General features: G+C 42.4%; 1 protein-coding gene across 4 annotated transcripts; it reads right to left on the bottom strand.

Moving 5' to 3' along the window:
• Nucleotides 1–155: 155 nt before the first annotated feature.
• On the bottom strand, nt 156–26195 carry otogl (otogelin-like). Of its 4 annotated transcripts, none has more exons than XM_031293362.2 (58): nt 25964–26195; nt 25451–25493; nt 25099–25144; nt 24762–24840; nt 24552–24644; nt 23043–23197; nt 21889–22010; nt 21429–21634; nt 20695–20819; nt 20312–20418; nt 19992–20098; nt 19760–19885; nt 19562–19670; nt 19439–19485; nt 19215–19357; nt 18978–19104; nt 18607–18784; nt 18408–18532; nt 17862–18071; nt 17487–17655; nt 17269–17343; nt 17007–17050; nt 16590–16755; nt 15885–15992; nt 15530–15668; nt 14522–14656; nt 14216–14362; nt 13958–14077; nt 13636–13752; nt 11895–12051; nt 11681–11707; nt 11387–11566; nt 11026–11304; nt 10805–10922; nt 10637–10716; nt 9080–10005; nt 8195–8372; nt 7919–8061; nt 7812–7835; nt 7610–7702; nt 7328–7517; nt 6740–6957; nt 6160–6301; nt 5872–6057; nt 5538–5750; nt 5145–5249; nt 4904–5011; nt 4646–4747; nt 4451–4555; nt 4258–4298; nt 4086–4149; nt 3643–3821; nt 3359–3463; nt 3163–3282; nt 2838–2883; nt 1910–1981; nt 991–1070; nt 156–846 (listed from the first exon to the last, which is right to left on the bottom strand). In XM_031293362.2, exons 1-58 carry the CDS (start codon nt 26034–26036, stop codon nt 646–648), a joined length of 7923 nt encoding a protein of 2640 aa, XP_031149222.1. In that variant the 5' UTR covers nt 26037–26195; the 3' UTR covers nt 156–645. The 4 variants fall into 4 exon arrangements, with proteins under 4 accessions (XP_031149222.1, XP_035858943.1, XP_035858944.1 ...); XM_036003050.1 differs by having other exon boundaries at nt 18978–19101; XM_036003051.1 differs by lacking the exon at nt 1910–1981.
• Nucleotides 26196–26475: the final 280 nt, after the last annotated feature.

The following is a 26475-nucleotide window of genomic DNA, read 5'->3' as shown; positions in this document are numbered from 1 at the left end:
AGCAATAAGCTCTCAGAGGTGAAACACAAACACATGTCAGCACTACAGATGCTGAGTGTGTGCGTTTAATAAGGGTTTGAGAAGAAACTGGAAGGGTGTGTGAAAAGGTCACATTGCAGGTTATGAGGTCAGTCTTGCAATAATTCAGACAAACACACTGTTAAATCTTTTATTCCCCTACTTTACTTCAAAATACGGAAACTACAAAAGGTCACATTTTAGAAACTCAAACTTTTCGAAGGAAACAAAGCTTTGCATTACATTTTTATTTGTACAGAGGCCAAATTTATCTCCTAAGACAAACCAAAATATCCCAACAGCGGATATAAAATATGCAACAACTTTTGTGTCAACATAATCAATTGTTAATATACAGTAGGATAAGAGGCTAACGGCATTGTACCATCACTTGAAAGCACTAGAAAGCTGACTGGGTTGGCACAGCAGGTCTTGAAGAAAATAAAGACTAATGTGAAGACAGAACTACTTGAAACTACTTTCCCACTTCATCAGTTTTTTTCAGTTACAACTATGTTTACGACAAATAAAATGAAACATGGCTGGTTTTCATGCTCCGCCTGGACCCTGAATTGTACCTTATATGATTACATGTGACAAATCAAATGACTTGATCGATAGATTGATTTAGTTCCATTGGCAGGAACAGTCCAGAGGCTCTTGAAAGTTGTACTCCACGACTGTGGCGTTGCGAGAGCAGTAGAGTGTGACGGAGCGGGTTTGTAGTCCACTCTCACGGCAGCACTTACAGAACCGGGCGTGACTGTTGATGTTAAAGTTGAATATGGTGGCAGACGGGCATTTCCCATCACAAGAATAGACTGTTACCTGTAAGAGGAGGGAGACAGGATGATGACAGAAGGAGGCATAAGGCAAGGCATAACTGTATTGCCTTGTAATTGTTTTTTCATACTACTAATAATCATTTTTTTTCAGCCTCTTCATTTAGTTAGCATGTCTCTCTTCTCTCACCGGTGCATTGCTCCTGCAGTCATCTTTTCTAATGGTAGTCCGAATGGCCACACGTTTGCATGTCTTACCATCCTCTTTACCTACACACACGTTCACACAGACATCAGATGCATAGACAGAGTAACACCAGAAGTAACTCCAGAGACACAGTACTGTCTGAGCAATAACAACTAACACAGCATACCGTTTCACAGCAGAAAACATGAAGTAGTTCAAACATACAAAGAGAAATGTGCGCGCACACACACACACACACACACACACACACACACACACACACACACACACACACGTAAACATATGCTCACGCAAACACACAAACACACTCTTTGATCATTTTACCGCAGAGATCTGTCACTCATACAACCCTCAAAGGGCCTATTGAGCTGGGCTCTTTGTTGCCCAGCAGTAGGAGATTGCTTTGATTGACAGTTGGGTGACAGGGGGGGGCACAGTTCTCACAGCAGAGATCCGGCTCTCCTATTGGCTACTGACCTACATTTAACATTACTTTTAAGCCAATCAAAGCTGGTCAAAAGGATTCTGTCTAGGGATGGAATGTATGAAAAGAGTAGATGAACTCCAGCTTGTTCTTAATGGATGACTGTGTAACACTGGAGCTTGTTTCACAACTGCCGTTAACACTTTGATATAACAAAGCCTTTTCTATTATATTTAACAATGAATATTGTCTGATGAATGGTTTTGCACTAGAGATTTATGCAAGGTTAGATTTTGTTAATGTTGTATTAACCAGTGAGAGGGAAAAAAATGAAAAGACAAGACACACAAACAAACATAAAAATAGACTCACACCGCACACATTCACACAAGGCTTATAAAAGTGCAAGTGAATGAGTCACTGAGTGTCAGGATGCCAAAGAATCATTGTAAGTGGGATAGTGCAAGATGGTGGTACCTGTGTCACAGTTAGTACTACCAGTGGGGGTTATGGGATTAACGGTAAATGGTAAAACACCCACTCCAGAACCTGGGAGCATCGTCAGGATTGCAGCCATCGGGTTCAAAGAACGTTGTGAGAACACACACAAGGTTACGTTTGGTTCAGAATACACAATTCAGTGTCACACAGAAACACACAGAGGATGGAATCAGTGCAGCTGGCATGCACATGGATTTCACTGCTTTTTTGGGCCGCTCCAGGCACCCAGCCAAGGAACTCATTTAATGTACTACAAAAAGCAGCTCAGCAGGGCAAACTCTAACCCCTGCACCATCTCGCATCCTCATTGGTAAAACGCTCACCGTGGAGCACCCTGATTGGCCAAACGGCAAGGTCACTGCAAAAGCAGGCAAGCGGGCGAGGCTGCAATGCCGAATCCACAGAGAGCGAAAATGTCACCACTGCATGTTTATTTAAGCTTTAACACACACAACTTAGAAATGTCTTATTACATAATGTTATTTTGTAAAGTAGACATCAAGGACAGTTAATAGGTCTTGAAAGCACAAGTTCAGGAAGTTGTATTTTGACTTAGTAATTATATAAAATGTCATATTTCATCATTCTATTTACATTTTTATTATTATTATTATTATTATTATTATTATTTTCTTGAGTTTTCCCACCAACTATCTCTTCTGTCTGAGCTGTGCTGGCTCTTGAATATGTCAACAGAAGATTTGGGGACAAACTGGTAAAGCCAGGGATTGTGGGAAATGTAGTAATACAACCAACAACAGGCTTTATCTCCACCCTCTACAACAGGCCACACCCCCAACCACTCAGCCAATAAGCCCATCCACTGCCAGGCAACAAGGCGCTCACCCCTCTGATTGACAGCTCAAAGCATTACCAGAAGCACCAAATAAATATGGAGACTCACATGTCCTGCAGCAACCGTCCACATAGCTCTGAACCACCCCGCCATTCTGCAAGAGCGTACGAGACGCGAAACCAGAGTTAATGGGAAACACACTTCAAAGGACACCAAAGAGTCCAAAATAAACATTTTAATACATAATATGATTGCACCAACCAATTAGCCTCCAGTCATAATTGGCAGATAGTTGAAAGCTGATATATAAGTATGTGTCAACTGCTCCATCAAAGAAAAAAAGACTATGATTGTAATGTATGTTACATAAAGTGTGAGCAGTGATTGAGTTTAACCTTAAATTCAGATATATAGTACATTTAGAGGTCCGGACCTGAATACACTCTGTGTCATTGAAAGGCGGGCAAATCACTCCAGAGGCAAGTATCACCGCTCCCACTGCTGTTTCCATGCAGTCGTAACGTGTACAGTTCTCCACCCAGGAACTCCCTGCCTGCACACACACAATTAGAATCAGTACTGCTCAAAAAAGCAGCGCATTGAGCACATGCGGATGTGTTTGTCCTTACAGCGAAAAGCTCTGCTGTCCCGTTTTCGTTGGTAAAAGTACAGGAGACATTTTTACAGGAGCCGCAGCACACCTGAGGGTCTATGGAGGTTACATACACCTGGTGCTAAAAAGATGAGACACAGAAGTGAAGGATGAGTACAAGATGCAGAAGGTAAGAGAAGTGGATGAGGCATGGTGTTAAAGCTATATAAGAAGAAGAGTTGAAATCAGAAAAATGCTTCTCACAATGATTATGTGATCTATCAAAATGTGCTAAATGTTGTAAATGTGTTGGATACATACTGGCCCACATTTTTGGGAGCAGTTGACAGAGGTAATTTCCATTGCGTAGAAGCCAGAGTCTGGATCTCTTTGATGCAGGCAGTGGACAGTGTAACACAGCTCTCCTTCAAAGTACTGAACCAGAGACTGGCCTGGGCTCAGCACTGTTACCCCTTGGAAAAGACACACCTCTGCCTTCTCTACACACACACACACACACATACACACACACACACACACACACACACACACACACACACACACACACACACAACCATAGGATAAATAAATCATACCATATTGTACATGACAAATACAAAACCTTTTTTCATGGTAAATATGGCAAGGCAGCCTGGAAGTCGAAGCAGTGCGAAGCAGTGGATGAAACAATGTCTACAGCATGTCAATTGCCACCCTAGTGTCAGGTGTGTGTCCGTGAGATGTCATGGTTGCGTTACACATACGGCATGTATGCTGAGGACAGTCACAGTTGGTGCTGCTGTCTAGAACCTCGACCAGCACTTCCCCCTGAGAGAAAAACAGAGTGCTGACTTAACTGAATTTGCTTACTTTTTCTTCCTTCTCGCAAAGACCTGATTAGACAGGGACTTGTGATGCAGCTTTTTGCTGACTTACCACCTGGCAGATGGGGAGAGAGCTGTCCTCACATTGGCATTCTGGGAGTGACAGAGAGAGAGTTAAATGTGTTGGAAGTTTACGCAAGTACGAGACAGGCATAACAATGCCTGAAATGAATCCAGTCATAAACTCAACACACACCAGCAAAAAATAGGATGTATACATTATGTGAGTGTTTTTGAGTGTGTACCACAGTGGTGCTGCGGGCAGCAATGTCCGGGGACAGCAGTTTGAACCAAAGAGAGACCAGGTGTACAGGTCACAGATGATTCAGGGCACAGGTTGACATCACATACTGCATCACATTGGAGAAAGTAGAAACATTACTTTGAAGACACAGACACAAAAACACACATATACAGTACACACACTCTCACACACTTACCACAATGGTACTGTGGGCAGCAGCTGTTGGTGGAGTTTAGATCCACGGCCAGAATTTCTCCATGTGAACAAGTTGGAATGGGTTCAAGACATGACTCACACACTGCTCAGACAGAAAAACACAAACAACACATTCAGTTTTGTTGCTGTAATTGACGGAGGTGCCAAAGATGGAGACAAAGCAGATTGCCAACCTCATACTAAAGACTTCTGTTTTTAGTTTAGACTCACTAACCTGTGAACCACAATTAAAACTTACCACACAGGTAAGAATAGCAGCAGGATTTCCCCCCCCTGACCTCCACTAGGAACTGATCTTCCCTGCAGTTGGGGGAAGGCACAGGAGGGCATGCCATGGGGTCACACTCTGAGGAAGACCAGTCACAGCAAAGTGTTTAGTGAAAGTAAAGGTTCAGGCCAATATATCACATTAAACAAAGATTTTACAACATGTCTAAAAACTTTGGAAAGAGTAGAGAAATTAAATAGTTTGTTTTCACCACATCTGTACTCTGGGCAGCAGGACAGAGCGCTGTAACCAATCACTAGCCGGTTCCCATTATCACAAGGTGGAGCTTCGCTGTCACAGATGGTCATGTTGCACTCTGACAAGTAGTGAAGGAGCAAATGAGACAAGGAGGAAATATCACTTAATGGGTTATATGTTCACTGAAATGATTTTTGGTCTCTGAAATTAGAAGTATTTGGGGATACTTCTTAGCTACGGAATTGGTGAACCATCATCAGCAATATAATATTACTATGAAGGGTGAGACTTAAAGGCAGAATGAAGGGAAAAGATTAAACCACCATCTCAATCTCTCAATCTCCAGAAGTTTGTATTTGGATCAGATGATTTGCTTAGCAAAGAAGAACCTAATCTTTAAACTCACCACATATCTTCTTCGGGCAGCAGGCTCCTTCTTCCAACACATCCAGTACATACTCTCCTTCCCTCTCACACAGCGGTGTAGGGACAGAGTTGCAGTCTGGCTCCACAGCCACCACAGAGCCATTCTCCATACACTTGTACAGACAGCAGCCGCGAGCAGAGCCATTCCACACCTCGCCCGGGGACCGAGGGTTACCCTCATTATCTGTGCACACTGGATACATCAGAACCAAGTAAATGCCCTGTATGTTGAGTCTAGGAGTGATATAAAGCAGTCCAAAACTGATTCAGACTCTCTATTCATCACAAAGGCATGTAATTACTCTGTCACTCACCACAGCGATCCTCAGTTACACAGTAAGGGGAGTCAGCACGGTGCAGGATGGTTCCACTGCGGCACACACACTCCTCTCTAATGAAGGAGCAGGTGGTCTCCTCGTAGTACTCTGTGTTCAGACAGGTGCGGCTGGCGCAGGTGCTCACACATGGTTGATACTCCTTACCAGGAGGACACCGCAATGCTACAGAGTGACAGGCACTTAGAAATGCATGAGCAAATGAAAAACATTAATGAGTACATCTGCGTACATGTCATTTTTTTTTTTTTGCCCGTGTCTCCTTACGGCAGAAGTTGTGTCTTCTCCAGCTGATGCAGACTTGATGTGTGTAGCAGACCGCCACGTACGCCGCCAGAAAGTCACACTGGTGATCCTTGTAGTGCAGGTCCCCCGCCCACATGATGTCGCAGAACTGCTCTGGAGCGACCTGCAAACACACAACCAGCCGGCCAGAGTCTTGTAGGGCTTCAACTAATGATTATTTACATTATTGAGCGGTTGTTTTTTTTGGGGATCACAGACCCCATTAATGGTTTAGTTAGTTACAAGGTTGAAAATGGCAATGACAATTTCACACAGTGACGTTGTCAAATAGCTTGTTTTATCCGAGCAACATTTCAAAACCCAAAGACATTGATGATGATATAAAACAGAGACAAACCCCATTTGAAAAGTGGGAACCAGAGAATGTTTGGCATGTCTGCTTGCTAAATTGCTTAAATGATAAATCAATTGTCAGAATTGTTGTAGATTAACTTTCCTTCATTGACTTGTCAACTAATCGACTTATCTACTGTACTGAAGTCATGGCAAAGTAGCTAAAGACGATCACGCTTGTAAAATGCTGTGTAAATACAGTAGCTACCTTGCTGTGGCATGGCATGAAGGCTCTCTGGCGGAGCATGGAGAGACAGGTGGAGCAGTCCTCGATGGTGCAGTTGTCTCCGACTCTGCGTGTGTGTTCAGTTTCATCAGTGGTGTGGACTCTCCAAGCCTGCAGGAAGAGCACCATGTCTCCCACCTCTCTGACCACTGTACCATTGGGCAGCTTCAGGTCGTCTTCTGGGTTGCCATCACAACAACCTGACATAATGGACAGACAGATGTTTAGTGTGAGTGTGTGTGTGTATGTGTGTTATACTGCTGCATTTTCAGTGAGCAATATATATATATATATATATATATGTGAAGTGAGACAATGTGTGTGTGAAACTGCCTAATTAAACCAAATGGCTCTCAACATCTCAAATTGTCATATCCCATAATGACTCAAGTCAAAGTGATGCTGCTGTTTAGACATTAAGTCTGTAGGTGCTGATAGCTGGCACTTACAGAAGCCAGTGCTGAGGCCACTGCTGATGTAGTCAATGCTGGTGTGTGTGTGTGTGTGTGTGTGTGTGTGTGTGTGTGTGTGTGTGTGTGTGTGTGTGTGTGTGTGTGTGTGTGGACTCACCACACAGGCCTCGAGTGGGCACAGATGCATTATAAGGAGTGATGTACTGCAGTACCATGATGCCGGTGCTGTGATACCATTGTATGCTGACCCCGCCAGGTGTGTGGATCAGGTACATGCTACCTGTGTCTTCCACATAAAGAGATTGACGGGAGAATGGAAGTCTAGCAGGTCTGTAGTTTACTGTCACCTAGAGACAAATGGACACACGGCCGCACAGGAACCACATTATTTGCGTGGAAAAAGTTGAACTCCTGGCAATAAATTAGGTAAAAGACTCACTTTGCGATCCAGTCGGTTGATAATGATTCTGTAGGAGGAGGTAGTAATGTTCAGCTTCTTAAAACACAGACCAGATGTTCCACCTGTAGGACTCTGTAGGGGAATGAAATTAGAGAATGTAATGATACAAGATAATATTTATTGAATGATTAAAAGATTTTGATGCAAACACAATTGTAGGGAATTAAGAGACTGTACTCACAGTTCGTCTGATGGAGTTTACACTCTACAAAGAAAACAAAAACATTTTACAATAAAATATATAGTTTTCAGATGTTTTATGAGTTCATTTTTTATTCTGGATGTTACCTGGCTGGTCGGACATTTCTCCACGGCGCCAATAATAGTCTCTCTGGGAAGATTAACCAGGATGTAAGAGCCGTTATCATACAGGGCCACATTGTTGCCATCAAATGTGATAACACGCAGGTCTGACATCACAGTGCAGCGACCTGGCAAAAGCAAATTATATCAATAAAATCAAACACAGATTGTTGTGGCAAACGATGGATTCCAATAACTACACCTGCTTATACTGAATCACTGGGAAATTCAGATTTTTCAAAGTAAACAACCAAAACTTACAGGGGCACTGCCACTGTGGACAGCAGGGGTCTGTGTTGATGAGGATGGGCAGGCCCAACAGACTGCACTGGGGCTGGGTGGTGTTGTAGCGACAGTGTAGAGAGGAGTTGTGAAGCAGCAGCTCTCCATTAAAACAGATCAGCTCAGCACACTCATCGATGCGGTAGGAGTACGGAGGCTGAGGAGACAAAGACACACATTTTGTTTTACAAAGTTTGTTTACATGGCACATCAGTCCTTCATAGCCATCAGCAGACTTATTTTGCATCACTAAACTCAAACATTTGCATTCCTATACATCTGTTCTGTCCCCAGTCTCCATATCCTCCCATTATTACATAGTACAGATAGATTATGGATTCATACATAATACTCGTAATACTATGCATATTGAGAATATAAAAATGTTGCAAGTTATGCAATGTAGTGTTTCTACTAATATTTCTGTAAGTAGCACATAAAGCATTTTATGTACTACATTTCTCAGAATAGAATAGGCCCTATTTTAATGAAAAATTTAATGAATGCTGCCCAAATTTCATTTAGCTGCTCAGGGCCATGCTGGCTCACAGTCACACTGTCATGGCTTATTGGGACACTTGAATAGAACCGAGGCATTGTTAATGTTATTAGTAACACCTGCACGTTTCAAGCAAGTCAAAATGCCTGCTGTGATAAAGGCCTATAGATACAGAAATAATCACTTCAATAGTGAATTCATTCATGTAAGTAATCAATGACATAGTACACCTAGCATAACTGTCCCAATTTATCAAGTTCAATACACACATTTATCTTCCAAATGATTATGTACAGGTTTATGAAAAATGTGTGTTTGTACTGAACTTTAACCGTTTCACTGTTTACTTTAACAGAAAGGCTTACTGTGCAAGGAGAAGTGGGCAAGAGGAATGGATGCGTGGTTGATGCTTCCTCTGTTATCGGAGAGGTGTCAGGGCTTGGGATTATTTCTGTGGTACTTGGCTCAGTAGTGGGCTCAAAGGTTGTAGGAAATGGTGCTGTGGTTGTCACAACAACTGTTGAGGTGTCTGTTGGCGTGGTGGTCTCTATGGCGATGGTTGTACCCGCGGGTGTAGGCTGAGGAGTGGTTGTGGTTTCGGTGGGCGTTTCAGGTACAGAGGTGGTAGAGGTGGGGGCAGTGGTGACGTCTGTGGTGGGTGGTGGCTGAGTGGAGGCGGAGGTTAGAGGAGGTGGGGTGGAAGTTGCTGGTAATGTTGACGATGGTGTTGACGGTGTGGTAATGGTGGGGGAGGTAGGAGTGGAGGGCGAGGAGGTGGAAGAAAGAGTAGTAGGGGATGGAGGAGAAGAAGTCGGGGTGACTGTAGTAGCCTCAGTGGATACAATGGAGGGTGTTGCTGTGCTGGTGGTTGTAGTGACCCCTGTTGTTACCGTAGTTTGAGTGGGGGTCATCTCAGTCGTGCTGAGAGTAGTTGACGGGGTTGAGGGAGTGAGTGTGGTAGAAACAATAGTGGTGGGAGGAGCAGCAGGAGTTGTAGATGAAGAAGGGGTGAGCTGAGTGGTGACACGCTCAGTGGCTGATGTTGTACTGGGAGTAGTGGGAGTGGTAGTGGGGGTTGTGGGCCTTACAGTAGTGGAGGAGGTAGTTGTTGCTCTTGTGGTAGTGGTGGATGTGGTGGTGGTGGTGGTGGTTGTGGTTCTCGGCCTTGTGGTGGTAGTAGTAGTAGTCGTAGTGGTTGTGGTTGTAGTTGGAGTTGTTGTTGGTGCTGTCGTAGTTCTGTTGGACTGCGTCACATATGCAAAGGGTGTCGGAGTTGGGGGAAGAGACACACCTAGTAGAGATGATTAAGTTCAAATTCCACTTTATTTATCCTTAGAAAAGGAAATTTAGTGTGCAGCAGGATGTCTAAAAACACATACACAGAAAAAGCACCACCAGATGCCAACAACATTGTAAACACAACACCGGACACACATCAACACATCAATGGAGACACTCCTTCCCCCAAAACCAATGACAGAATCCAATTGGACAGTACACAGGTAAATCTGTCATAATGAACATGGACAGGAATAAATAAATAAATAAATAATCACATACTGTATAAAATCTTCAAATGATGTCAATCAAGTGAATTCAGGTTCCTAATAGCCACAGGAATAAAAGAATCCCTGGCACATCTAGTTCTTAACATAGGTAGCCTAAATCGGCGACCTGAGGGGAGCAGATTAAACTCCCCAAAGAGTGGGTGATCAGGGCAGTTTAAAATTTGGTAAGCCTTACCCCTAACCCGTTTATCATATATATGTTGCAGCTGTGGTAGCTGTACCCCAATACTACAATACATATTTTGTATTGATTATAAAAAAAATACATTAAAGTAAATATTTACAATACATATATTGCATCAAAAAACTTTTCTATGGCATTTTTAAGACAAAACACTCATCCATTGTACTCACAGTCCTCTTTGTAGACACATCTTCGAGTGACTTCATCAAGGACCATGTTCTTGGGACACCGTGGGAAGCAGCCCTCCACACTGCAACACACAGAAACTATTTCAGCACCTGAGCTCAGCATTGATTATGTTAGTTGTATAAGTGCTTTTAATGAGGCAAGCCTCTTACGGAGGCAGGAAGTGGCAGCGGGTGGCATCTGGGTCACTACACGTGTGGACACAAGGGCTTGCACAGGCCTGGTAGCGCCACTCACACATCATACGATACGGTATCACAAAACTGCTCTCTGCCAGAGGAGAGGAAAAAACACCTGATTTGTTAGTTTTTGTGTGTGTGTGTGTGTAAACACACGTGTGTATGTGTGTTGGGTACATGTATGTGTTTCTGACCCTCCAGTTTGAAGCTGCTGCTGGCTTTGAAGCCCTCTGAGGTGTCATATTTCTGAGCTCGTGCAGCAGTGCGTGTCAGTGTAAGAAAGATTCCAGGTTGGCCGACAAGCTCGAATGAGGTGCGACCTGTCAGAAACAGTCCCTGGTGCTGGATAAAGGTTGCCCTGCGATTAAACTCCGGCCCTCGACTCCAGCGCTCCAACTGAAGACGGCTGCGTCCTGACACGACAAGGAAATAATTTGGTCTCTCTGCAGACTCCAGTGACACCACAGGGACACCTGTGAAAATATGCAAACGGGGGTTAATTTACCCAAAAAACAAAGAGTAGTAATGTTTCATTGTGTGAATGTGGATGCTCACGTGATGTTCTGTCCTTCTGCAAGCCTGCTGTGATCATGAAGTTGAACAGTAAGCCTGGGGCAGGCAACTGCCCTGGTCTCTCTCTCACCAGAGGAAACACTGAGCTGCTGGTGCGATTCACTCCAAACATGGTGTCATTATAAACGGCACTCACCAAGGAAAATGGGCCATCGCCTAGCTCTGTGGGGAATCAAGAGAAAGAGGAGAAATTAGAGTGGTGACAAGCTAGCAGGGAATCAGAGTCTGTAAGGTTTGGAAACAAGACACTTGAAAACGACTTATGCTCATACATACCTTGATTATAGTATTCACAATCGTAGGCTGAAAGAGACCAAACAGCTCAGAAGTTAGAAAGCATTTCAATAGCTCTGAGATCTGACTGAGATCAAAAATATTGGTGTTTGCAAAGAAGGACTGGTAAAAGTGGGTCAAAGAGGTAAGCAGGGCTCACGTCTCTGACCAACACAGAGTAGGTCTAAGCACTATGAGCATGTGTGTGTGTACTCACGACAGACAGAGGGTGATCTCCAGTGTATTGTGACCCCCTGTTGACAGCATTTGTGTGCATATGCAGCGATGGATGTACAGAGACACTCACAGTCTCCTCCACGGTTACAATTGCAAGTGTCTGTCAGGCAGTTCCTATAGAACCAGGCCACATCCACCTGAAGGGTACGGACAGCGTGGTCATACAAATACACACACACACACACAGACACGTACACACACACACACACACACACACACACACACACACACACACACACACACACACACACACACACACACAATCATAAAGTGAACCAGGCCAATCTCGATGGGGTAAACTGTTTAGGGGGTGAGTAGTTGTCAATAATTCAGACAGGGAAGGAGTGATGAGATATCAGGACAAAGGAATGTGGGTCAACCTCGGGTGCAGAGGAGATCAGATGAGCTCTATGACACACAGACAAAATGCGTCAGCAATGAGTTGGTGTGTCCAAAGGCAAATTTAACTGGGCCTCTGTGTTTTTGACACTGTCTACTGTAATGCACAAAAACAGCACAATCCATCCCATCAAAACTTTAATTTGTATTATTATCCTTTTAAATGTGAGAAAAAGCTCAAATTGTGATTAGGTTGGGTGTTGCATCCTGAGTGGAGCAGCCAGCTTGCAATTACATACAGCCATGTTAATGAAAAGGTACTCTGGAGTAATTCAGACATGTTCTTATTTTCTATATTAGTTAGGAACAATCCCAAAAAACATGTTAATACAATCTGTGAAATGTGGGCAGTATCATACAGCTTTTGATACTAATTAATCCTATCTTATACACTGTGGAAAAAAAGTGTTTTTTCTCAAGAAAGCAAGCTTTAGAAGTGGCTTCCTTGGATGGGTGCTTTTCTCTCCAATTAGAATATGAAGAAAACTCCAGCAAAGTCACTAAAACTGGGATGGTTGGCGAACTTCACTGGTGTTTTTACATCTTACTTACCTTACTTCTGTTTTAAAAAGAAATCTGAACAGCTAGAGTCACTTCTCTTGTCTGAATGCAAAAGGAAAAACTCAGAAAGTGTTATCTAACCATGCACTTATATATTAAAGATTTGGAGCAGTGACCTACACGTCGGATCCATTTATTTGTGTGAAACTTCTTTTTTACAATGATTTTTAAGTCATAAAAACGGAATGCAAAGCCACAGGTTACCACAGGATTCACTTACTCTATGTTACTTTATTAACAAGGTGCTAATAAATGATGTTTTCATGTGCAATGTGTCTGTATGAACAATTAACATCAATAATCAAATTATAAAAAGACACATTAAATGAATCACACGGGACAACAAAGGCATTGTTAAAGAAATATAAAAGGATTAGTTACTTACATGGCTATTGTGCTTATCTCTTTTGAGAGTGTTAGTGACATGCACATTATTAAAAAATTTAAAAAAGTACGGTTTTAATGAGGGGGCCACTTTACATATATACATAGCACCATCTGCTGGCCACATAGAGACATGCAATACTGTAGTTAAACATACAGGTGTGTGTCTGTGTGTGTAGCGTTGGATCTGGTGTGGTATTTGGTATTTATCTCTGAGGAACAGTGTATTCACTGGGATCAGTTAGTGGTTGTTCCCATAACCCCTCACAAACCCCTAGTCCCCTGCTGCAAGCAAGATAACCTTTCTACAGCTCACTCTATACGGACGTTTGTTTGTGTGTATGTGTATGTGTGTGCATCAGTTCAATGGCACTCACCACGTTGTGACAGGGTGCAAAGACATCGCTGTAGAGGAGAGCACACTCCCTCTTGGCGTACGGCTGTCTGCCCAAGTCGCCTTCACACGGTCGCTCAACTATGTAGTCACTTTGACACTAAAACACACAAAACACACACAGAAGGTGATCCGAGTGTCTGATTACTCTTAAATATCACACTGGACTCAAGGGAGACAAGCACACATAAATTACAGGAGCAACAGAGAGCTAGAGAGGAGTGAAAGAGTGAGTGAGTGGGAGATACACAAAGACAGAAAAAGGAACGAGGGTCAGGGGAGAATCGAGCTGGGCTGACTCATACCTGTCCCAGGGCCCAGCTATCACCAAAGGTCTGTGCATTATTGACTTCCATGTGGCTGGAGGTGGTCATATCATTCACTGTCACACTGTCAAAATTTCCACATAGCCCACTGAGAAGGCCCTAAATAAGAAAAAAAGACACTGAGCCTGTTTCCTGATTAATAACATAACAGTCAACATACAGTATATACTGTATATATGTATGTATATCTGAGGACACTAAAAACTTTCATTTGTAAAATGTACTCTTAGTCCAGACCTTCCACTGAGGTCCAGCTCTAATATGTACAGTTGTCTTGCGGTCCCAGAGGATGGTCAGATCCTGATTGGAGAAGTAGACCACAGTGTAGTAGCCGGCTTTCCAAAGCTCAAACTCTGACCCTCGACCTATAACAGTGGACGGGCTCTGAGGCAAGACAAACAAAGTAGACTGATATTCACAGTGGATTTAATCAGTGGATTTTTATTGATATATTTCACTTATATATTTTTGAGAGGAAAAGAGACACAGGTACATAGCTAGATTGGTAAAGAGAGAGTGTGATTAATTGTGTGTAGTCCGTACAGGGTTGCCAGAGTTGTCTGTGAAGTAGATCTTGGTAAGTCCCACGTGAATGACCAGTATTTTCATGCACACAATGCCGCTCTCATAGCAATCCTTGTTTTGGGCAACAATGGACACCTCGGTTTCTCCTGCACTCTGGTGAGAGGGAAAGACAAAATATTACTCCTGCGAGGGAAGGAAGTCTCGTCAGTCTCTCATCTCTGTCCATCCACAAAACACAATGTTTTTGTTTGTTTGTTCATAATTTCCATTTTATTATAGCCACAGCAGCCAGAAATGCAATATCTGAATACCACATGATGGACCGGAAACAGTGTCATTCTGGATACATGAGAGGTGAGGAGGAAGCAATTCCAGGCTATTAAGACTGAGCTCTGACCAGCTTCCCCATTATTTTCAGGTCTGACTCTGCACCGGCAGCCTGTTAGGTTTGAATTGGAATGTCTGTTCTGCTAATTCTAATTCTATATCCCTGGGAGCGTAGGAGTCCTGGGGTTTAAAATGAACACTGGTCTCTTTGTGTTGCTACAGCTTTGCACAACGTCTGCTAGCATTACCATGGTGCAAACCCACCAGCACACACACACACACACACACACACACACACACACACACACACACACACACACACACACACACACACACACACACACACACACACACACCTTAATGTGCTGCTCTAATTAAAAACCACTCTCTCTTCCAAGGTTAGAAACAAGCTTGGCTCTTCTTTACCAGATCCAAATCCGTTTTGGCTGGGAAACGTGGAGATTGCTCCTTATTTGCACTTAAACACACCCCATCTTTCACACACACTTCTCTGACACAGTTGAGCACAAGCACTTTGACACCACCTTATTAGCATTTGTGGTAGAAATATGTGATTTTCGATTACACATTCCAGTGCCTGAGTCCGTACATTTGTCAAGTCAATTACGTCATTGTACACTTTTATTTGCACATGTAACACTGTACTTACAGAGATCCACACACACAGAATATACTCACTTTAAGCAGGTAGACCTGACAGTCAGAGTGGTAGTCATACTCGAGGCCATCGAAGGTGTGGTAGTGTCTATCGCTGTAGACAGTACACACAGCTGGACATGGTGAGTGGCTGCAGTTAAAATAGCCCCGGTGACAGACACTGAGGAGACGGACAGGTGGATGCACATGAGGAAAGTTAAGAGAAACTCATTGTACTATAAATTATACAATTATATGTTCTGAGATATAGTTTGTTAGAAATCTGTTCTAATCCTACATGGAAACTTGCACATACTTAATGCAGTAAAATGTTAATTTGGAAATTATATTGTTGTATTACTGCACAGTAAATGGAGAGTACAGTAAAGGTGAATACCATTTGTAGCATGATGTTTCCACAGTTTCTCCAGGCAGGTATTCAAGGCCCAGCCAGGCACAGGGGCAGTTCTCTGGAAAGTAACACTCGCTATGGTGTAGCACCAACCTTTATAGATAAAACAGAATCAAGTAGGAGGTACAGAACTTGCACCCGATTTAAAACCCATATTGCATTGTGTTAATTTAAAACCTATACAGTATGTGACCTGAAGTGTAGATTTTGGATACTGTTAAGATATTGTAGGTGGGGAAAGTACATAAAATAACCCTCCACTGTATATTGTCAAGCACACACAACTTTAAATGCTCTGTCAGTCTTCCTTGAATAAATACACCTTCACAAGACTAAACATGGTTTTGCCCATTGATTAAGGATAACTACTGACAGCTTCTAGGCAGCCACTGGTTTTAGTCGCTTTCATTACAGTATGAAAATCCACTTGCAGAAACTTGATTTTGCTAATCATTACAATTAACATTTTTCTTCCTTAAGCTGATGCTTTGTTTTTGTGCCAAAGTTACATAATCATTGCATGGTAACTGCAAGCACATTTGAATTAAATTAACAGAAAGACATGACTTCCTGGAAGGTAGGAAATCACTCAAAAACATATAGTATGCTTCGCCAAGTGGACTGGAAAAACAAATACAAATACAAAACAAATACATAACAATATTGGAAAGCAGTAGATGCTTATTTTACCCAGGAGGGCAGACACAGCCAGGGATGCATGGTGTGCTGGGAGGGCAGGTAAGGTTCAACATCAGGTTACGGCAGGTCGGTGCACAGGCTACGCCTCCTCTCTGCTCGGTGCAGCTGTGGTACACTTTCCCCTCTGGACACTCCCCGACCTCTACACTATCTGGCTCTACAATGTGCGTGCACACACACACGCACACGCACACGCACACACACACACACACACACACACACACTCAAGAAAATCAATGCCTTAGTCGCCTTAAACATCAAACGCAACAGCAAGTCATGGGAAACAAGCTACAACCACAGACATAAGGCTCTTGATTTCAGCAAGAGGGACACAGCTTGAAACGGCACTTTGTTGTTGGAAAGAACGAGAGCAGGAACTAAAGGGAGGGGGGAGTGCGGAGAGGTTACCTTTTTCCTCTGGCACACACTCCATCTTCCCATTTCTGCACAGGCTGATGGAGGAGACAGGAAGGGAGAGAAAAAGAGGTGAGTGTTTGGGAAAGAGAGTAATGTTATCAAACACAAGGTTAGTGCTCTACGTCTCACTTAAGCTTTTATTGCTTTCTCAAACGTATCTGACAGTGTGAGGATGTTACACTGTGTGCAGTCAGTAGAGCAGCCAAAGTGAGTTTTCACTTTTCAGTGAAGGTCAAAGACCGCTGTGACTCACCAGGGGCCAGAGGCGCTGAAGCTCACCTCCCCTGGCTGTGACACACCACCCATTGAGTAACAGTGACACTGAGACCTGAGGAGAAACTCATGACATTATTCTAATTACATTAACTAATGACCATGCTTTTTGTGCTGGTGTTTTCCTGTATGTGTGTTTCTGCCAAATAGCAATTGATGACTTAGTTAGGATGATATATGTAGGTGGCGAAGTCTTACAGTTGTACACAGCGCTGGCGCACATTGTCATGGTAACTGCCATCTGGACAGCCACACCCCTCGGCACAGTCGTCAGGGTTACACGTCTCCGTGCTAGAGAGAGCACGACAGGACCGCCCACAAGACGACACACAAGAGTGGTACAGCATGCCTCCAAGACACACCACTCCTGTGTACAGTAAATACACAATCACACAAAGTAATACACGTTTAATATACTGTACCCCTAAGTCAATGTCATCTCTCAAACTCTTTGTATATGTTGTTACTCTTCTGAAACAAACACAAATACTCAATCCACACATATAGCACAGTTATAATCTGTAAAAGATTAAAGCTAAAAGGATAAAAGCAACCCAGAAGCCAAGTACTCACCACATTCAGAGACATGTGATCTGAAATTAACGTTGACTCCGTGTTTGGAGCAGAGGTAAGCGTAGTGAGCCAGTGCTGTGCACAAACAGCTGCTCCCGCAACGACAGGCCTGGTAGCGGCACTGCTGCTGGTAGATGTTTGGACTGATGTAGCCATGACACGGGGCAAACACACTCCCCAAAAGCACCTCACACTGGGAGGCATAGAACACTAGAATATATACACACAAACAAACACACAACCCTGTTTAACACATTTGAAATTTTAGTCTGAACGAACTAAGATACCCTGCAACTAAAAGCTGTACAACCGCCAGTATCACAATCATATTTAGGATGTGAGGATGTACAGTGCAGTCTGTAGAGCTGCTGGCATTTAAGCCCATTAAGTTTATTCCCCTCTTGTGAGGCATTCTCTGGCTTAATTTGATTTCAGGCCACCCTTCACCCTTTCCATTTTCCTAATATTAAATCAAGATAAAAAATAGCAAGTACACCCAAAATAATAATAAAAAAAAAACTGAAAAATAGATGACGCCATTATTACCATTGCGCTGGTTCATCTCACATGGGTCTATGATGGGCAGGTTGACTGGAGCCACACAAGCAGATGAAACCTTCCAAGCGTTGGCATGAAGCTGAGGAGTGCCCTCTATCATACCTGCTGGGGACCTACACACACACAATCATAGTCAGGTAAAGTGACATTTTCAACATTGATCTATAAGTGGGAAGTACACGCTCACAGGAAGTCATCTCGTAGATTTCCATTGAAGGTTCCACAAAGGCCCAGCGTCTGTCCACGCCACTGGCTAGCCAGCTGCAGATAGACCCGCCCCCCTTGACCATCATAATGCAGCCTCAGACCAATCCCTGCCTTCAGCTGTGTAAACACAGAGGTCAGCTTCCGCACTTCTACTGCATCTATATACCCAGAAACAAACATCAAAACCCATGATCAAAGATGAAATATATTCTATAAAAAACGACAGTAGGTGTAATAATTGTTTTTTACTACAGTACATAGAGGAATTGTGTCAGTGTGATCTGACTGGATTTGATAATGCAATTGGTAACATAAACCTATGGTGTATCAAAGAGCTTTTTTAATTCGTACCATCAACATAGGGAAAGACAGGAGCCGGGTTTAAACCAATTATCACCTCCCCCTCTCTGGTCAAAGTGATTTGACGAGTCACATCTTCATCCAACACCACTGTCACCGACTGAATGCACACCTGCTGCTGTAGGAACACAGACCACACAGAAGGGCAGGTTATATTTATGTAGAAAGGAAACTGCATGGTTGGTGAATGTGTGCTCATGTGTGTATGCAAGTAATCATGCACGCTACCTCTGCACAGGTAGTATATTGCAGTGTGACGGTGAATCGGCTGTTGCGGCTCTTTGCCAGCACGTACTGACACGCCCCCGGCTGGAGAAACATCCTACCGTCAAATGTCGTCACAAACACGTCACCTATCACCGAACACTCCACTAGAATGGGGAAGAGGAACAGTAATGAATCTGAATTCACAGTTTCCCCTTTAGTAACTTTCCAAAAAAACGCAGACTTACCTGTGCAGTTGTTCTCAGTGCAGTTCCACACTCCTCCCATGCACACGCTAACAAAGAACATACAGATAGGTTAACAGCAAAGCTACCGTATATGCTCACTCGTGAATACATGTTCACACTTACCAAACACTACATCCTTGTTGAAGCACATGTCCTTGTACATATGATGTACCATGGTAAACACATGGACACTGAGAAACAGCGATACATGTTCCATTTTGTAGGATAAGACCTGTGGGAAAGAGGATTGCAAAGTTTAGAGCTAGTTTAGAGGTCAATCAACTAAACATAACTTGTGAAATTATGAAGATAATGAAATACCATCAGGGCAGTAGCAGCCATCCAGACAATGCAAGTTGGTTCCCAGACACTCTTTCTCAAATGTGCAGGTGGGTGGACAACAACTGATACAGTCTCTATAGACAAAACTCTCCTCACAGCCATCGTCTACATACAAACACACACACTTGAGTTTTGAGCAAAGGCAGATTACAGAACATTGAATACATGTTGACCTAATATAAATGTAGGTAGAGCTGCAGTGGTAACTTACTACAAGAAGGGAAGCTGTCTCTCCACTCTCTTACTGGATATCCAACATGTGAGCAGGCTCGAGTGTACTCAACCAAGGCTCGACAAAACGTTTCCTCGTCATCAGATCTGGAGAAAAATAAATAAATAAATGTATTAAATGTTTTTGGGAAAGTGCAATTATTTATGTATTTGAAGATTCTCCACAACTGAAGCCAATACGGGAGCTAGTGATGGAAGGTTTATTCTGTATCCGGGCTTTCACTGATAACAACACGGAGAACAGAGGGTGTAGAAAAAGTTGAATGTATCAATAATCACTAGCAAGTTATTTTGACTTACACACAGAGGTCAGACACACAGCTGGCCACAAAGGGATTTGGGTCAATGTTTTCATGACAGGACAGAAACGGGAAGAAGAGAAGTGCGCTGCATTTCTCTATGGCATCCTGCACACATTCACAATAAATACAGTATGGTATAAATGCAATGCACATAATAAAATATACAGAGAGATACAGCAAAACAAATACTGCTGCAGTCATTTAACACACAAGGACCATTCACTAAAAACCTTAACAGAGGGCTTAATATTTAAATTATGAAAAAGCTAACTTTACTAGTTTTATTTTCTGCCAAGCAGTACAGATAGTTATATTGTGTTCTGTGGTGACATACAATTGAGAGTATGCCAATAGTTATACTAAGTAGAGTGTGGATCTTACATCCATGTCTGACTCAGAATGGCAGGGCCCATTGAAGTCGAGGTCTACTGAGGGACAGGCACTCTCATGAGGCAGGTCCACTGCCCAGCTGTTAGCAAACAATGCAGGCTCATCTGTCCGAATGCCTAAAACACACAACCAACACGCATACAGTGTGTATGTACACCCAGCACACAAGCTACAAGAAACATATAGAAAATGAATAGTTAAGCACATACACAGGGAAAAAGATACTGTACAGTTGATGAACCATTCAAACAGGTAGATAATTATTTGCTTCTTTATTGCCAAACACTTTTGTCAATGTCAAACACATTTACATTAAACATAAAATGGAATGATGGAATATAATTAAACTGGGTTAGAGGAGATCTGATTAAAACTGTGTGTTTGTAAATGCACTATGTCCATTTTAGCGTTATAGTCAGAGCCTTTCCACTTGTTTACGCTCTTTCTCTGAGCTCATCCTCACTCTACTGGACAGCTCTCCGCTCAAACAAGTAGGGGCTAGCAGTTCATATTACTGTTAATCTGAGGAAAGATTCTTGCTCCTTGCAGCCATTCAAACCCAAACTATCAGTTCTCCCCAATCCTTCACTCTAGTCTCTTCAGGTCCCACCGCTACTATAATTGGCCAGAATCAGTGTTGAGTGTATAATAATAATAATTGAGGTGAGTGGGTGATGAGAGAAGGGATAGAAGGATGGGGGGGTGGGCAGTCAGACCGGTCTTACCACGGGAGGTGGTGAGGTCATCGCCAGCAAGGTGGTTGAAGTTTCCACATAGGCCACAGGGGGCACCCTGGTGCTCCTCGCTCATCTTCAGGTAGACGCCCGAGCCTCCATCCCAGGCCAAAGAGAAGCCAAACACACTCTTCACCAGCAGGTAATCAGCCAGTCGCTCAATAAACAGACCGCCTACAGTCTGAGGCAGACTTAACCTGACATTTTAGAGACAGACACGTCAAGAGTGTGGCAGAGAAAGTGAGCTTTTTGAAAATCATGCTCAAGGTTTGTGTGGATGGTGTGGTGAGTAACTGAGTTGTTTTTTTTCCCCTTTCTGTTCTTACAGTTTTGTAACAAAATGTTTTATTGAAACCTCATAAAATCTATCTTTCTGTCTTTTTCTTTCTACAGCAGAAACACCACACACACACACACACACACACACACACACACACACACACACACACACCTGCGGCCTCCCTGGTGGACCTGATATCCAGAGATGTGGATCTCCTCCTCATTTGGGAAGAACAGACTGAGAGCTCTTGGGCATGAATACACACTCCCATCACACACTCTGCTGTTGTGGACCTGAGAAGACAGGAAAAACGATGGAAGAGAACAAAAGAAACTTTAGGGTCACAGTGGCATGGAAAGAGGCAAACACGGAACTGTATTACTGTAACAAGGATTAGCCACGACCTGTAACCTGAGCTAGCATTCTGTCACCTGTCGGGTAATGATGCTGCCACCAACTGCCACATACTTAATTTACTTAGACTATGATTATCAAACAATGTATGACAGAGGATGTAAGGGATAGACAGAGTTATATTTTGAAGTAACTTTATTAGCTATTAAAAACAATGTTACAAATGTTCGAATGTTGTTAGCATTATTTGTCAGCTTAATGGATAAAGCTGGTGAAATTCTATATGTTTGTTATTGTTAAAAAATGGCCAGAAAAAGACCAAAACCAACAATTGGTTAGTCTGTTAATAATTTCCAAAAAAAGCTGGACATTGTAGTTATTAGCAAATATTACTCAAAGTAGAGAAAATTGTGCATTTGTTGGGGACTCAAAATAAACAACAGTTCCCATTTTATGGTTACCCAGTGCAACAGTTTGGCTTCCTGATGTGTTTTAGTTACAATGGAGGTGTATTGCACAGTAGACTAAGCTATATCAGGCTTTGACTAAACAATGCTTGTTAGTAGGACAGATTTATTGTTTTGGTCTTTTCATGGGACTTGTAGGCAACACAAATATTGAATACCACCAGACTTATCCTTTACTGTAAATGAGGTCTGGAAAAGTCATCTGTTTAACATGAGTTTTAAATGTAACATGAGATAACTAAGAGAACTCAAAAAGGCCTAAGTCTTCTGTACCCAAATTTTAATTGCAAAATGATGTAATAGGTCAAGAGAAACATACTGTATGCCAAATAAAGACAAATTGGTTAGTTTAAGTAGTAAAATACCACTGTATTTTAGCTTCTTAATGTGACTTGTGTATGTATTTTTTATTTTAGTGTCATTGTAAAAAAAAGCCAGACTACCCTGTATACATACAGGTTAAATTCTGGTTTAATATTAAGTGGGTAATTCCGATGCTCTTACCCACACTGTGTACTGTGGTGCAGCTGAGTGGCAGTCCTGGGCCAGAATATAAGAGCAGGTTCCAGGGAAGTAGAAGTAGATTCCATCAAATGTTTCGTAGTGGTTCTGACCCCACGACCTGCAGATGCCGTCCCTATCCTGGCCCTGGTTAGGTACTGCGGGGGGAAATGGGCAATTCACTCAGACAACATTCCCGTAATGATGAAGTGGATCGGTTTCATGTGGTGACACAAATTAATTTCAGCAGAAATTGACACTTTGTTAAACTAAGAGGGTAAGTCATACACCCTATCTCTTTTATCATATTTATATATTTCATCATCTTTTATTTCATTAAACTTATCAGTGGAAAATGAATACCTGACTTTTCTAAAAAAGCCCTTTGTTACAGGAAATCCCCAGCTAGTGATGCCAAGATGCTGCCTAAGACCCTCCCCAAAATCTGAGGGGGTGGGGGCTGGTGGCTGTGAGTCACATCCTCTAATCTTATCAGTGAGTGGCTTGTCATGCTGATGGGAATTGGAAATTGTACATTTTGAAAATGATTCTTTACATATGTTAATTACAAGACACCCATATTTCAATTAACATTTCCTAATCGTATTTAATATTTTATAGAAGATGTGTTCCGTGGCATCAGCTCTATTATCCTGATCTTCAAGATGTACATTATGGCTGGGAGGCTTGATAATATTTCTTAGATGAGGCTTTAGGGATTTTTTTGAGGAATCTTATTTTATGTAATTGTGCTAAATATGTATATTATTTATCTTCTTGTAAATTGTTTATTTGAGGATTTAATTTCAAGCTTTAGTTCAGTTGCTGGTCCCTCAGGAACTATATTGTTTCCAACATGTGTGTCTGTCAACACTAAATAAGTTTGTTTAAATGAAAAATGTCTTTACAATAATTGTGACCTCAGATCTCCTGATATACTGTATGAGGAGTCTATTCAGAATATAGAAACTGAAAACTCCATCACTCAGCCCTTACCCTATTACCTTAGTGCAAGTGATTTTATATTTGCTGCTGTAGGGAGTAAAATCTGTGTGTGTGTGTGTGTGTGTGTGTGTGTGTGTGTGTGTGTGTGTGTGTGTGTGTGTGTGTGTGTGGGTGGGTGGATTGATTGAATGCTGGTGGATTTGTATCAACAAAGAGAGATAGAGAGAGAAAGAGAGAGAGAGAGAGAGAGCGAGAGAGAGAGAGAGAGATTTGGGGAAATATGATAATTAATACTGTGCATTTAATTAACATTTGTTGAATGATTGGTGAGTCTGATGCGCACACATGAACAACCTCATACACATTCCTGTATAACTGAGTATGTAACTGTATACTGTGTGCTGTTATTAAAAAAGTTGTAAGCCTGCTAACCAGCTAGTCTGCTTCATACCAGAAATGATGCTTGTCAATCAACAATGGGTTGCAATGTGGATGATTTTCTGACAATACTGATCTGACACCAAAGGAATACATATAGGTGCGTTGTTGTTTGTGTGTATTACTCACTGATCTGGCAGCGGTCTCCCAGTGCCTGGAACTGAGCACAGTCACACACACCGCCCTCCTGACACCAGCCACCATTGAGGCAGCCGCAATATTCTGGGAAAAAAAAAACCCCGAACAAACTCAAGTTCACTTACCCCAGTCTATCTGGATAATGATAGTTTTAAGCTTCTGTGAATGCACTTAGGGTCACCTCAGAAGTAGCGTATTTACCTGAAGAGGCATCTCTGGCTGTGTAGTTGTGTAAAATGCTGCGTGACAGAGAACCCTCCGACAGCAGCGGTCTGTATGTCTTGGAAAACAATGAACAATAAACACTTAGAGTAGTTCCTTAAATAATTCTCAAGGTTTAACAGCATCAGTGGCACAATGCTGTACCGTTGGTGACCTGCTGCTGTAAGTTAAAAGTTGCGTCAGGTTGAGTGGGAGAAAGTGTATGTGTTAGTGAGTGTGTCTCATTTTTTACAAAGACAGCTTTGTGCCAGTTAGGGTGTTGTGCGCATGTGGGTGCCCTGACCTCCTCTGGTTCTCTTAGGTGTAGTGTACCAACCTCCTCCCCGAGGAGATCCCGTTTCCTCCGAAGTGCATTAGCCCTTCTGCACACACACAAACATGCACATTAGTGGGAAGAAACAGTCAGAGGGGAGACTTAAGTGCACTTTACACCACTTGAATTCGGACTCCAAACTACTCTTTACTGAACCCTCACATGCACAAGTGCACATTGTCACACATTCTAGTGACAGAAACAGAAAGTGCAAATGCATTCATCATTGTCAGCCTATACAACTGTTAGAATTACCTTTAAAAAAGCAGAGATGATTTTCTTTTCTTTACCAAATATTACTTATATTTTGGCCACACTATTAATGACAGAAAATAATTTCTTTCTTTTGAGTTACCTCTGTAGTCTTCCTTCTGCCACTGAAAGTCGGCTCTGAGCTCCTAAACACAAAGTTATACAATTAACATTACATTTTCAAAATTGGTATCAGTTATGTATCTAGTATAAATAAATAAAATAGCTAAATGTAGATCCAGAAGTGTCCAATCAGAAACGTTTTACCAATTCACATCTGTGTCATTTGTAATGATTTAGCATGCAGATAGATACCATGTTCGGACACAACAATATGAAGGGGCAGTAAGGGGAGAGTAATTTTATACAATATATGCTTTATGATATTTATAAAAGCAAATGACCTATGACGGATAATAAAGATAACAGGTTACTTGATTACTATTCTAAAAGAACTTGTAATATAAGGGTAGTGTGACTTAATAATATAAATAATCTTCTATGGTAGACCTATGTCCATCTGTGTTGTTGAATGCAGTCCACATTCATATATGTGTAGCAAACTTTATTGCAAGACTAATATAAAATTTTGGAGAAGTAAAACTGTCAGACTTACCCTCAAGTAACAGCAAGTGGGAGATTGAAAACGACATAAGAAGAAATCGTTTTACTGTCCACTTTAAGTTCATCTCAGAGTCCGAAAGGAAGTCCCACCGAAACGTTAACGGTGCATCTCAATGGTCCCGGGAGGAAAGGGTTTAGGATGGTAGCACCGGGACGATGCTTGGCCGTACCTGTTAAAACCTACCTGGTGGCGACAGCCCCCTTGAGCAGATGACGAGTAGCCTACACCTGTGTGGGCAGGTAGCTATAAGCCTGCAGTGCTCTGTCACTCCAACATTCTCCTCAGGCAGCAGACAGGCTTAGTTATTCGGCTCTGTGGTCTGTGAGCCCGCTGTTCTGTCGCTCCATCACGGAGGATTTCACCTCTAAAGTTAAGGTTACATTTTTGGCTGACCACATGATCTGGGTGTGACACTTTTGACGTAGACACAAGCGGTGGTAAACGGCGGTACAACAAAGGCCAGGGAAGGAATGACCTTTTATTCGCATAGTGCACTTGTGATA

The sequence above is a fragment of the Sander lucioperca genome, chromosome 7, assembly GCF_008315115.2.
Source record: "Sander lucioperca isolate FBNREF2018 chromosome 7, SLUC_FBN_1.2, whole genome shotgun sequence".
Classification (NCBI taxonomy): domain Eukaryota; kingdom Metazoa; phylum Chordata; class Actinopteri; order Perciformes; family Percidae; genus Sander; species Sander lucioperca.
This window is presented reverse-complemented; position numbering and strand designations above follow the sequence as displayed.

Excerpts from the sequence above, each read along its gene's own strand:
- otogl (XM_031293362.2), bottom strand. The coding sequence starts at position 26,036 with ATGAACTTAAAGTGGACAGTAAAACGATTTCTTCTTATGTCGTTTTCA. Across the intron at positions 25,494-25,963 it reads CCACTTGCTGTTACTTGAGG|GAGCTCAGAGCCGACTTTCA; the intron begins GTAAGTCTGACA and ends CTTTGTGTTTAG. Across the intron at positions 21,635-21,888 it reads GTCCACCAGGGAGGCCGCAG|GTTAAGTCTGCCTCAGACTG; the intron begins GTGTGTGTGTGT and ends CTAAAATGTCAG.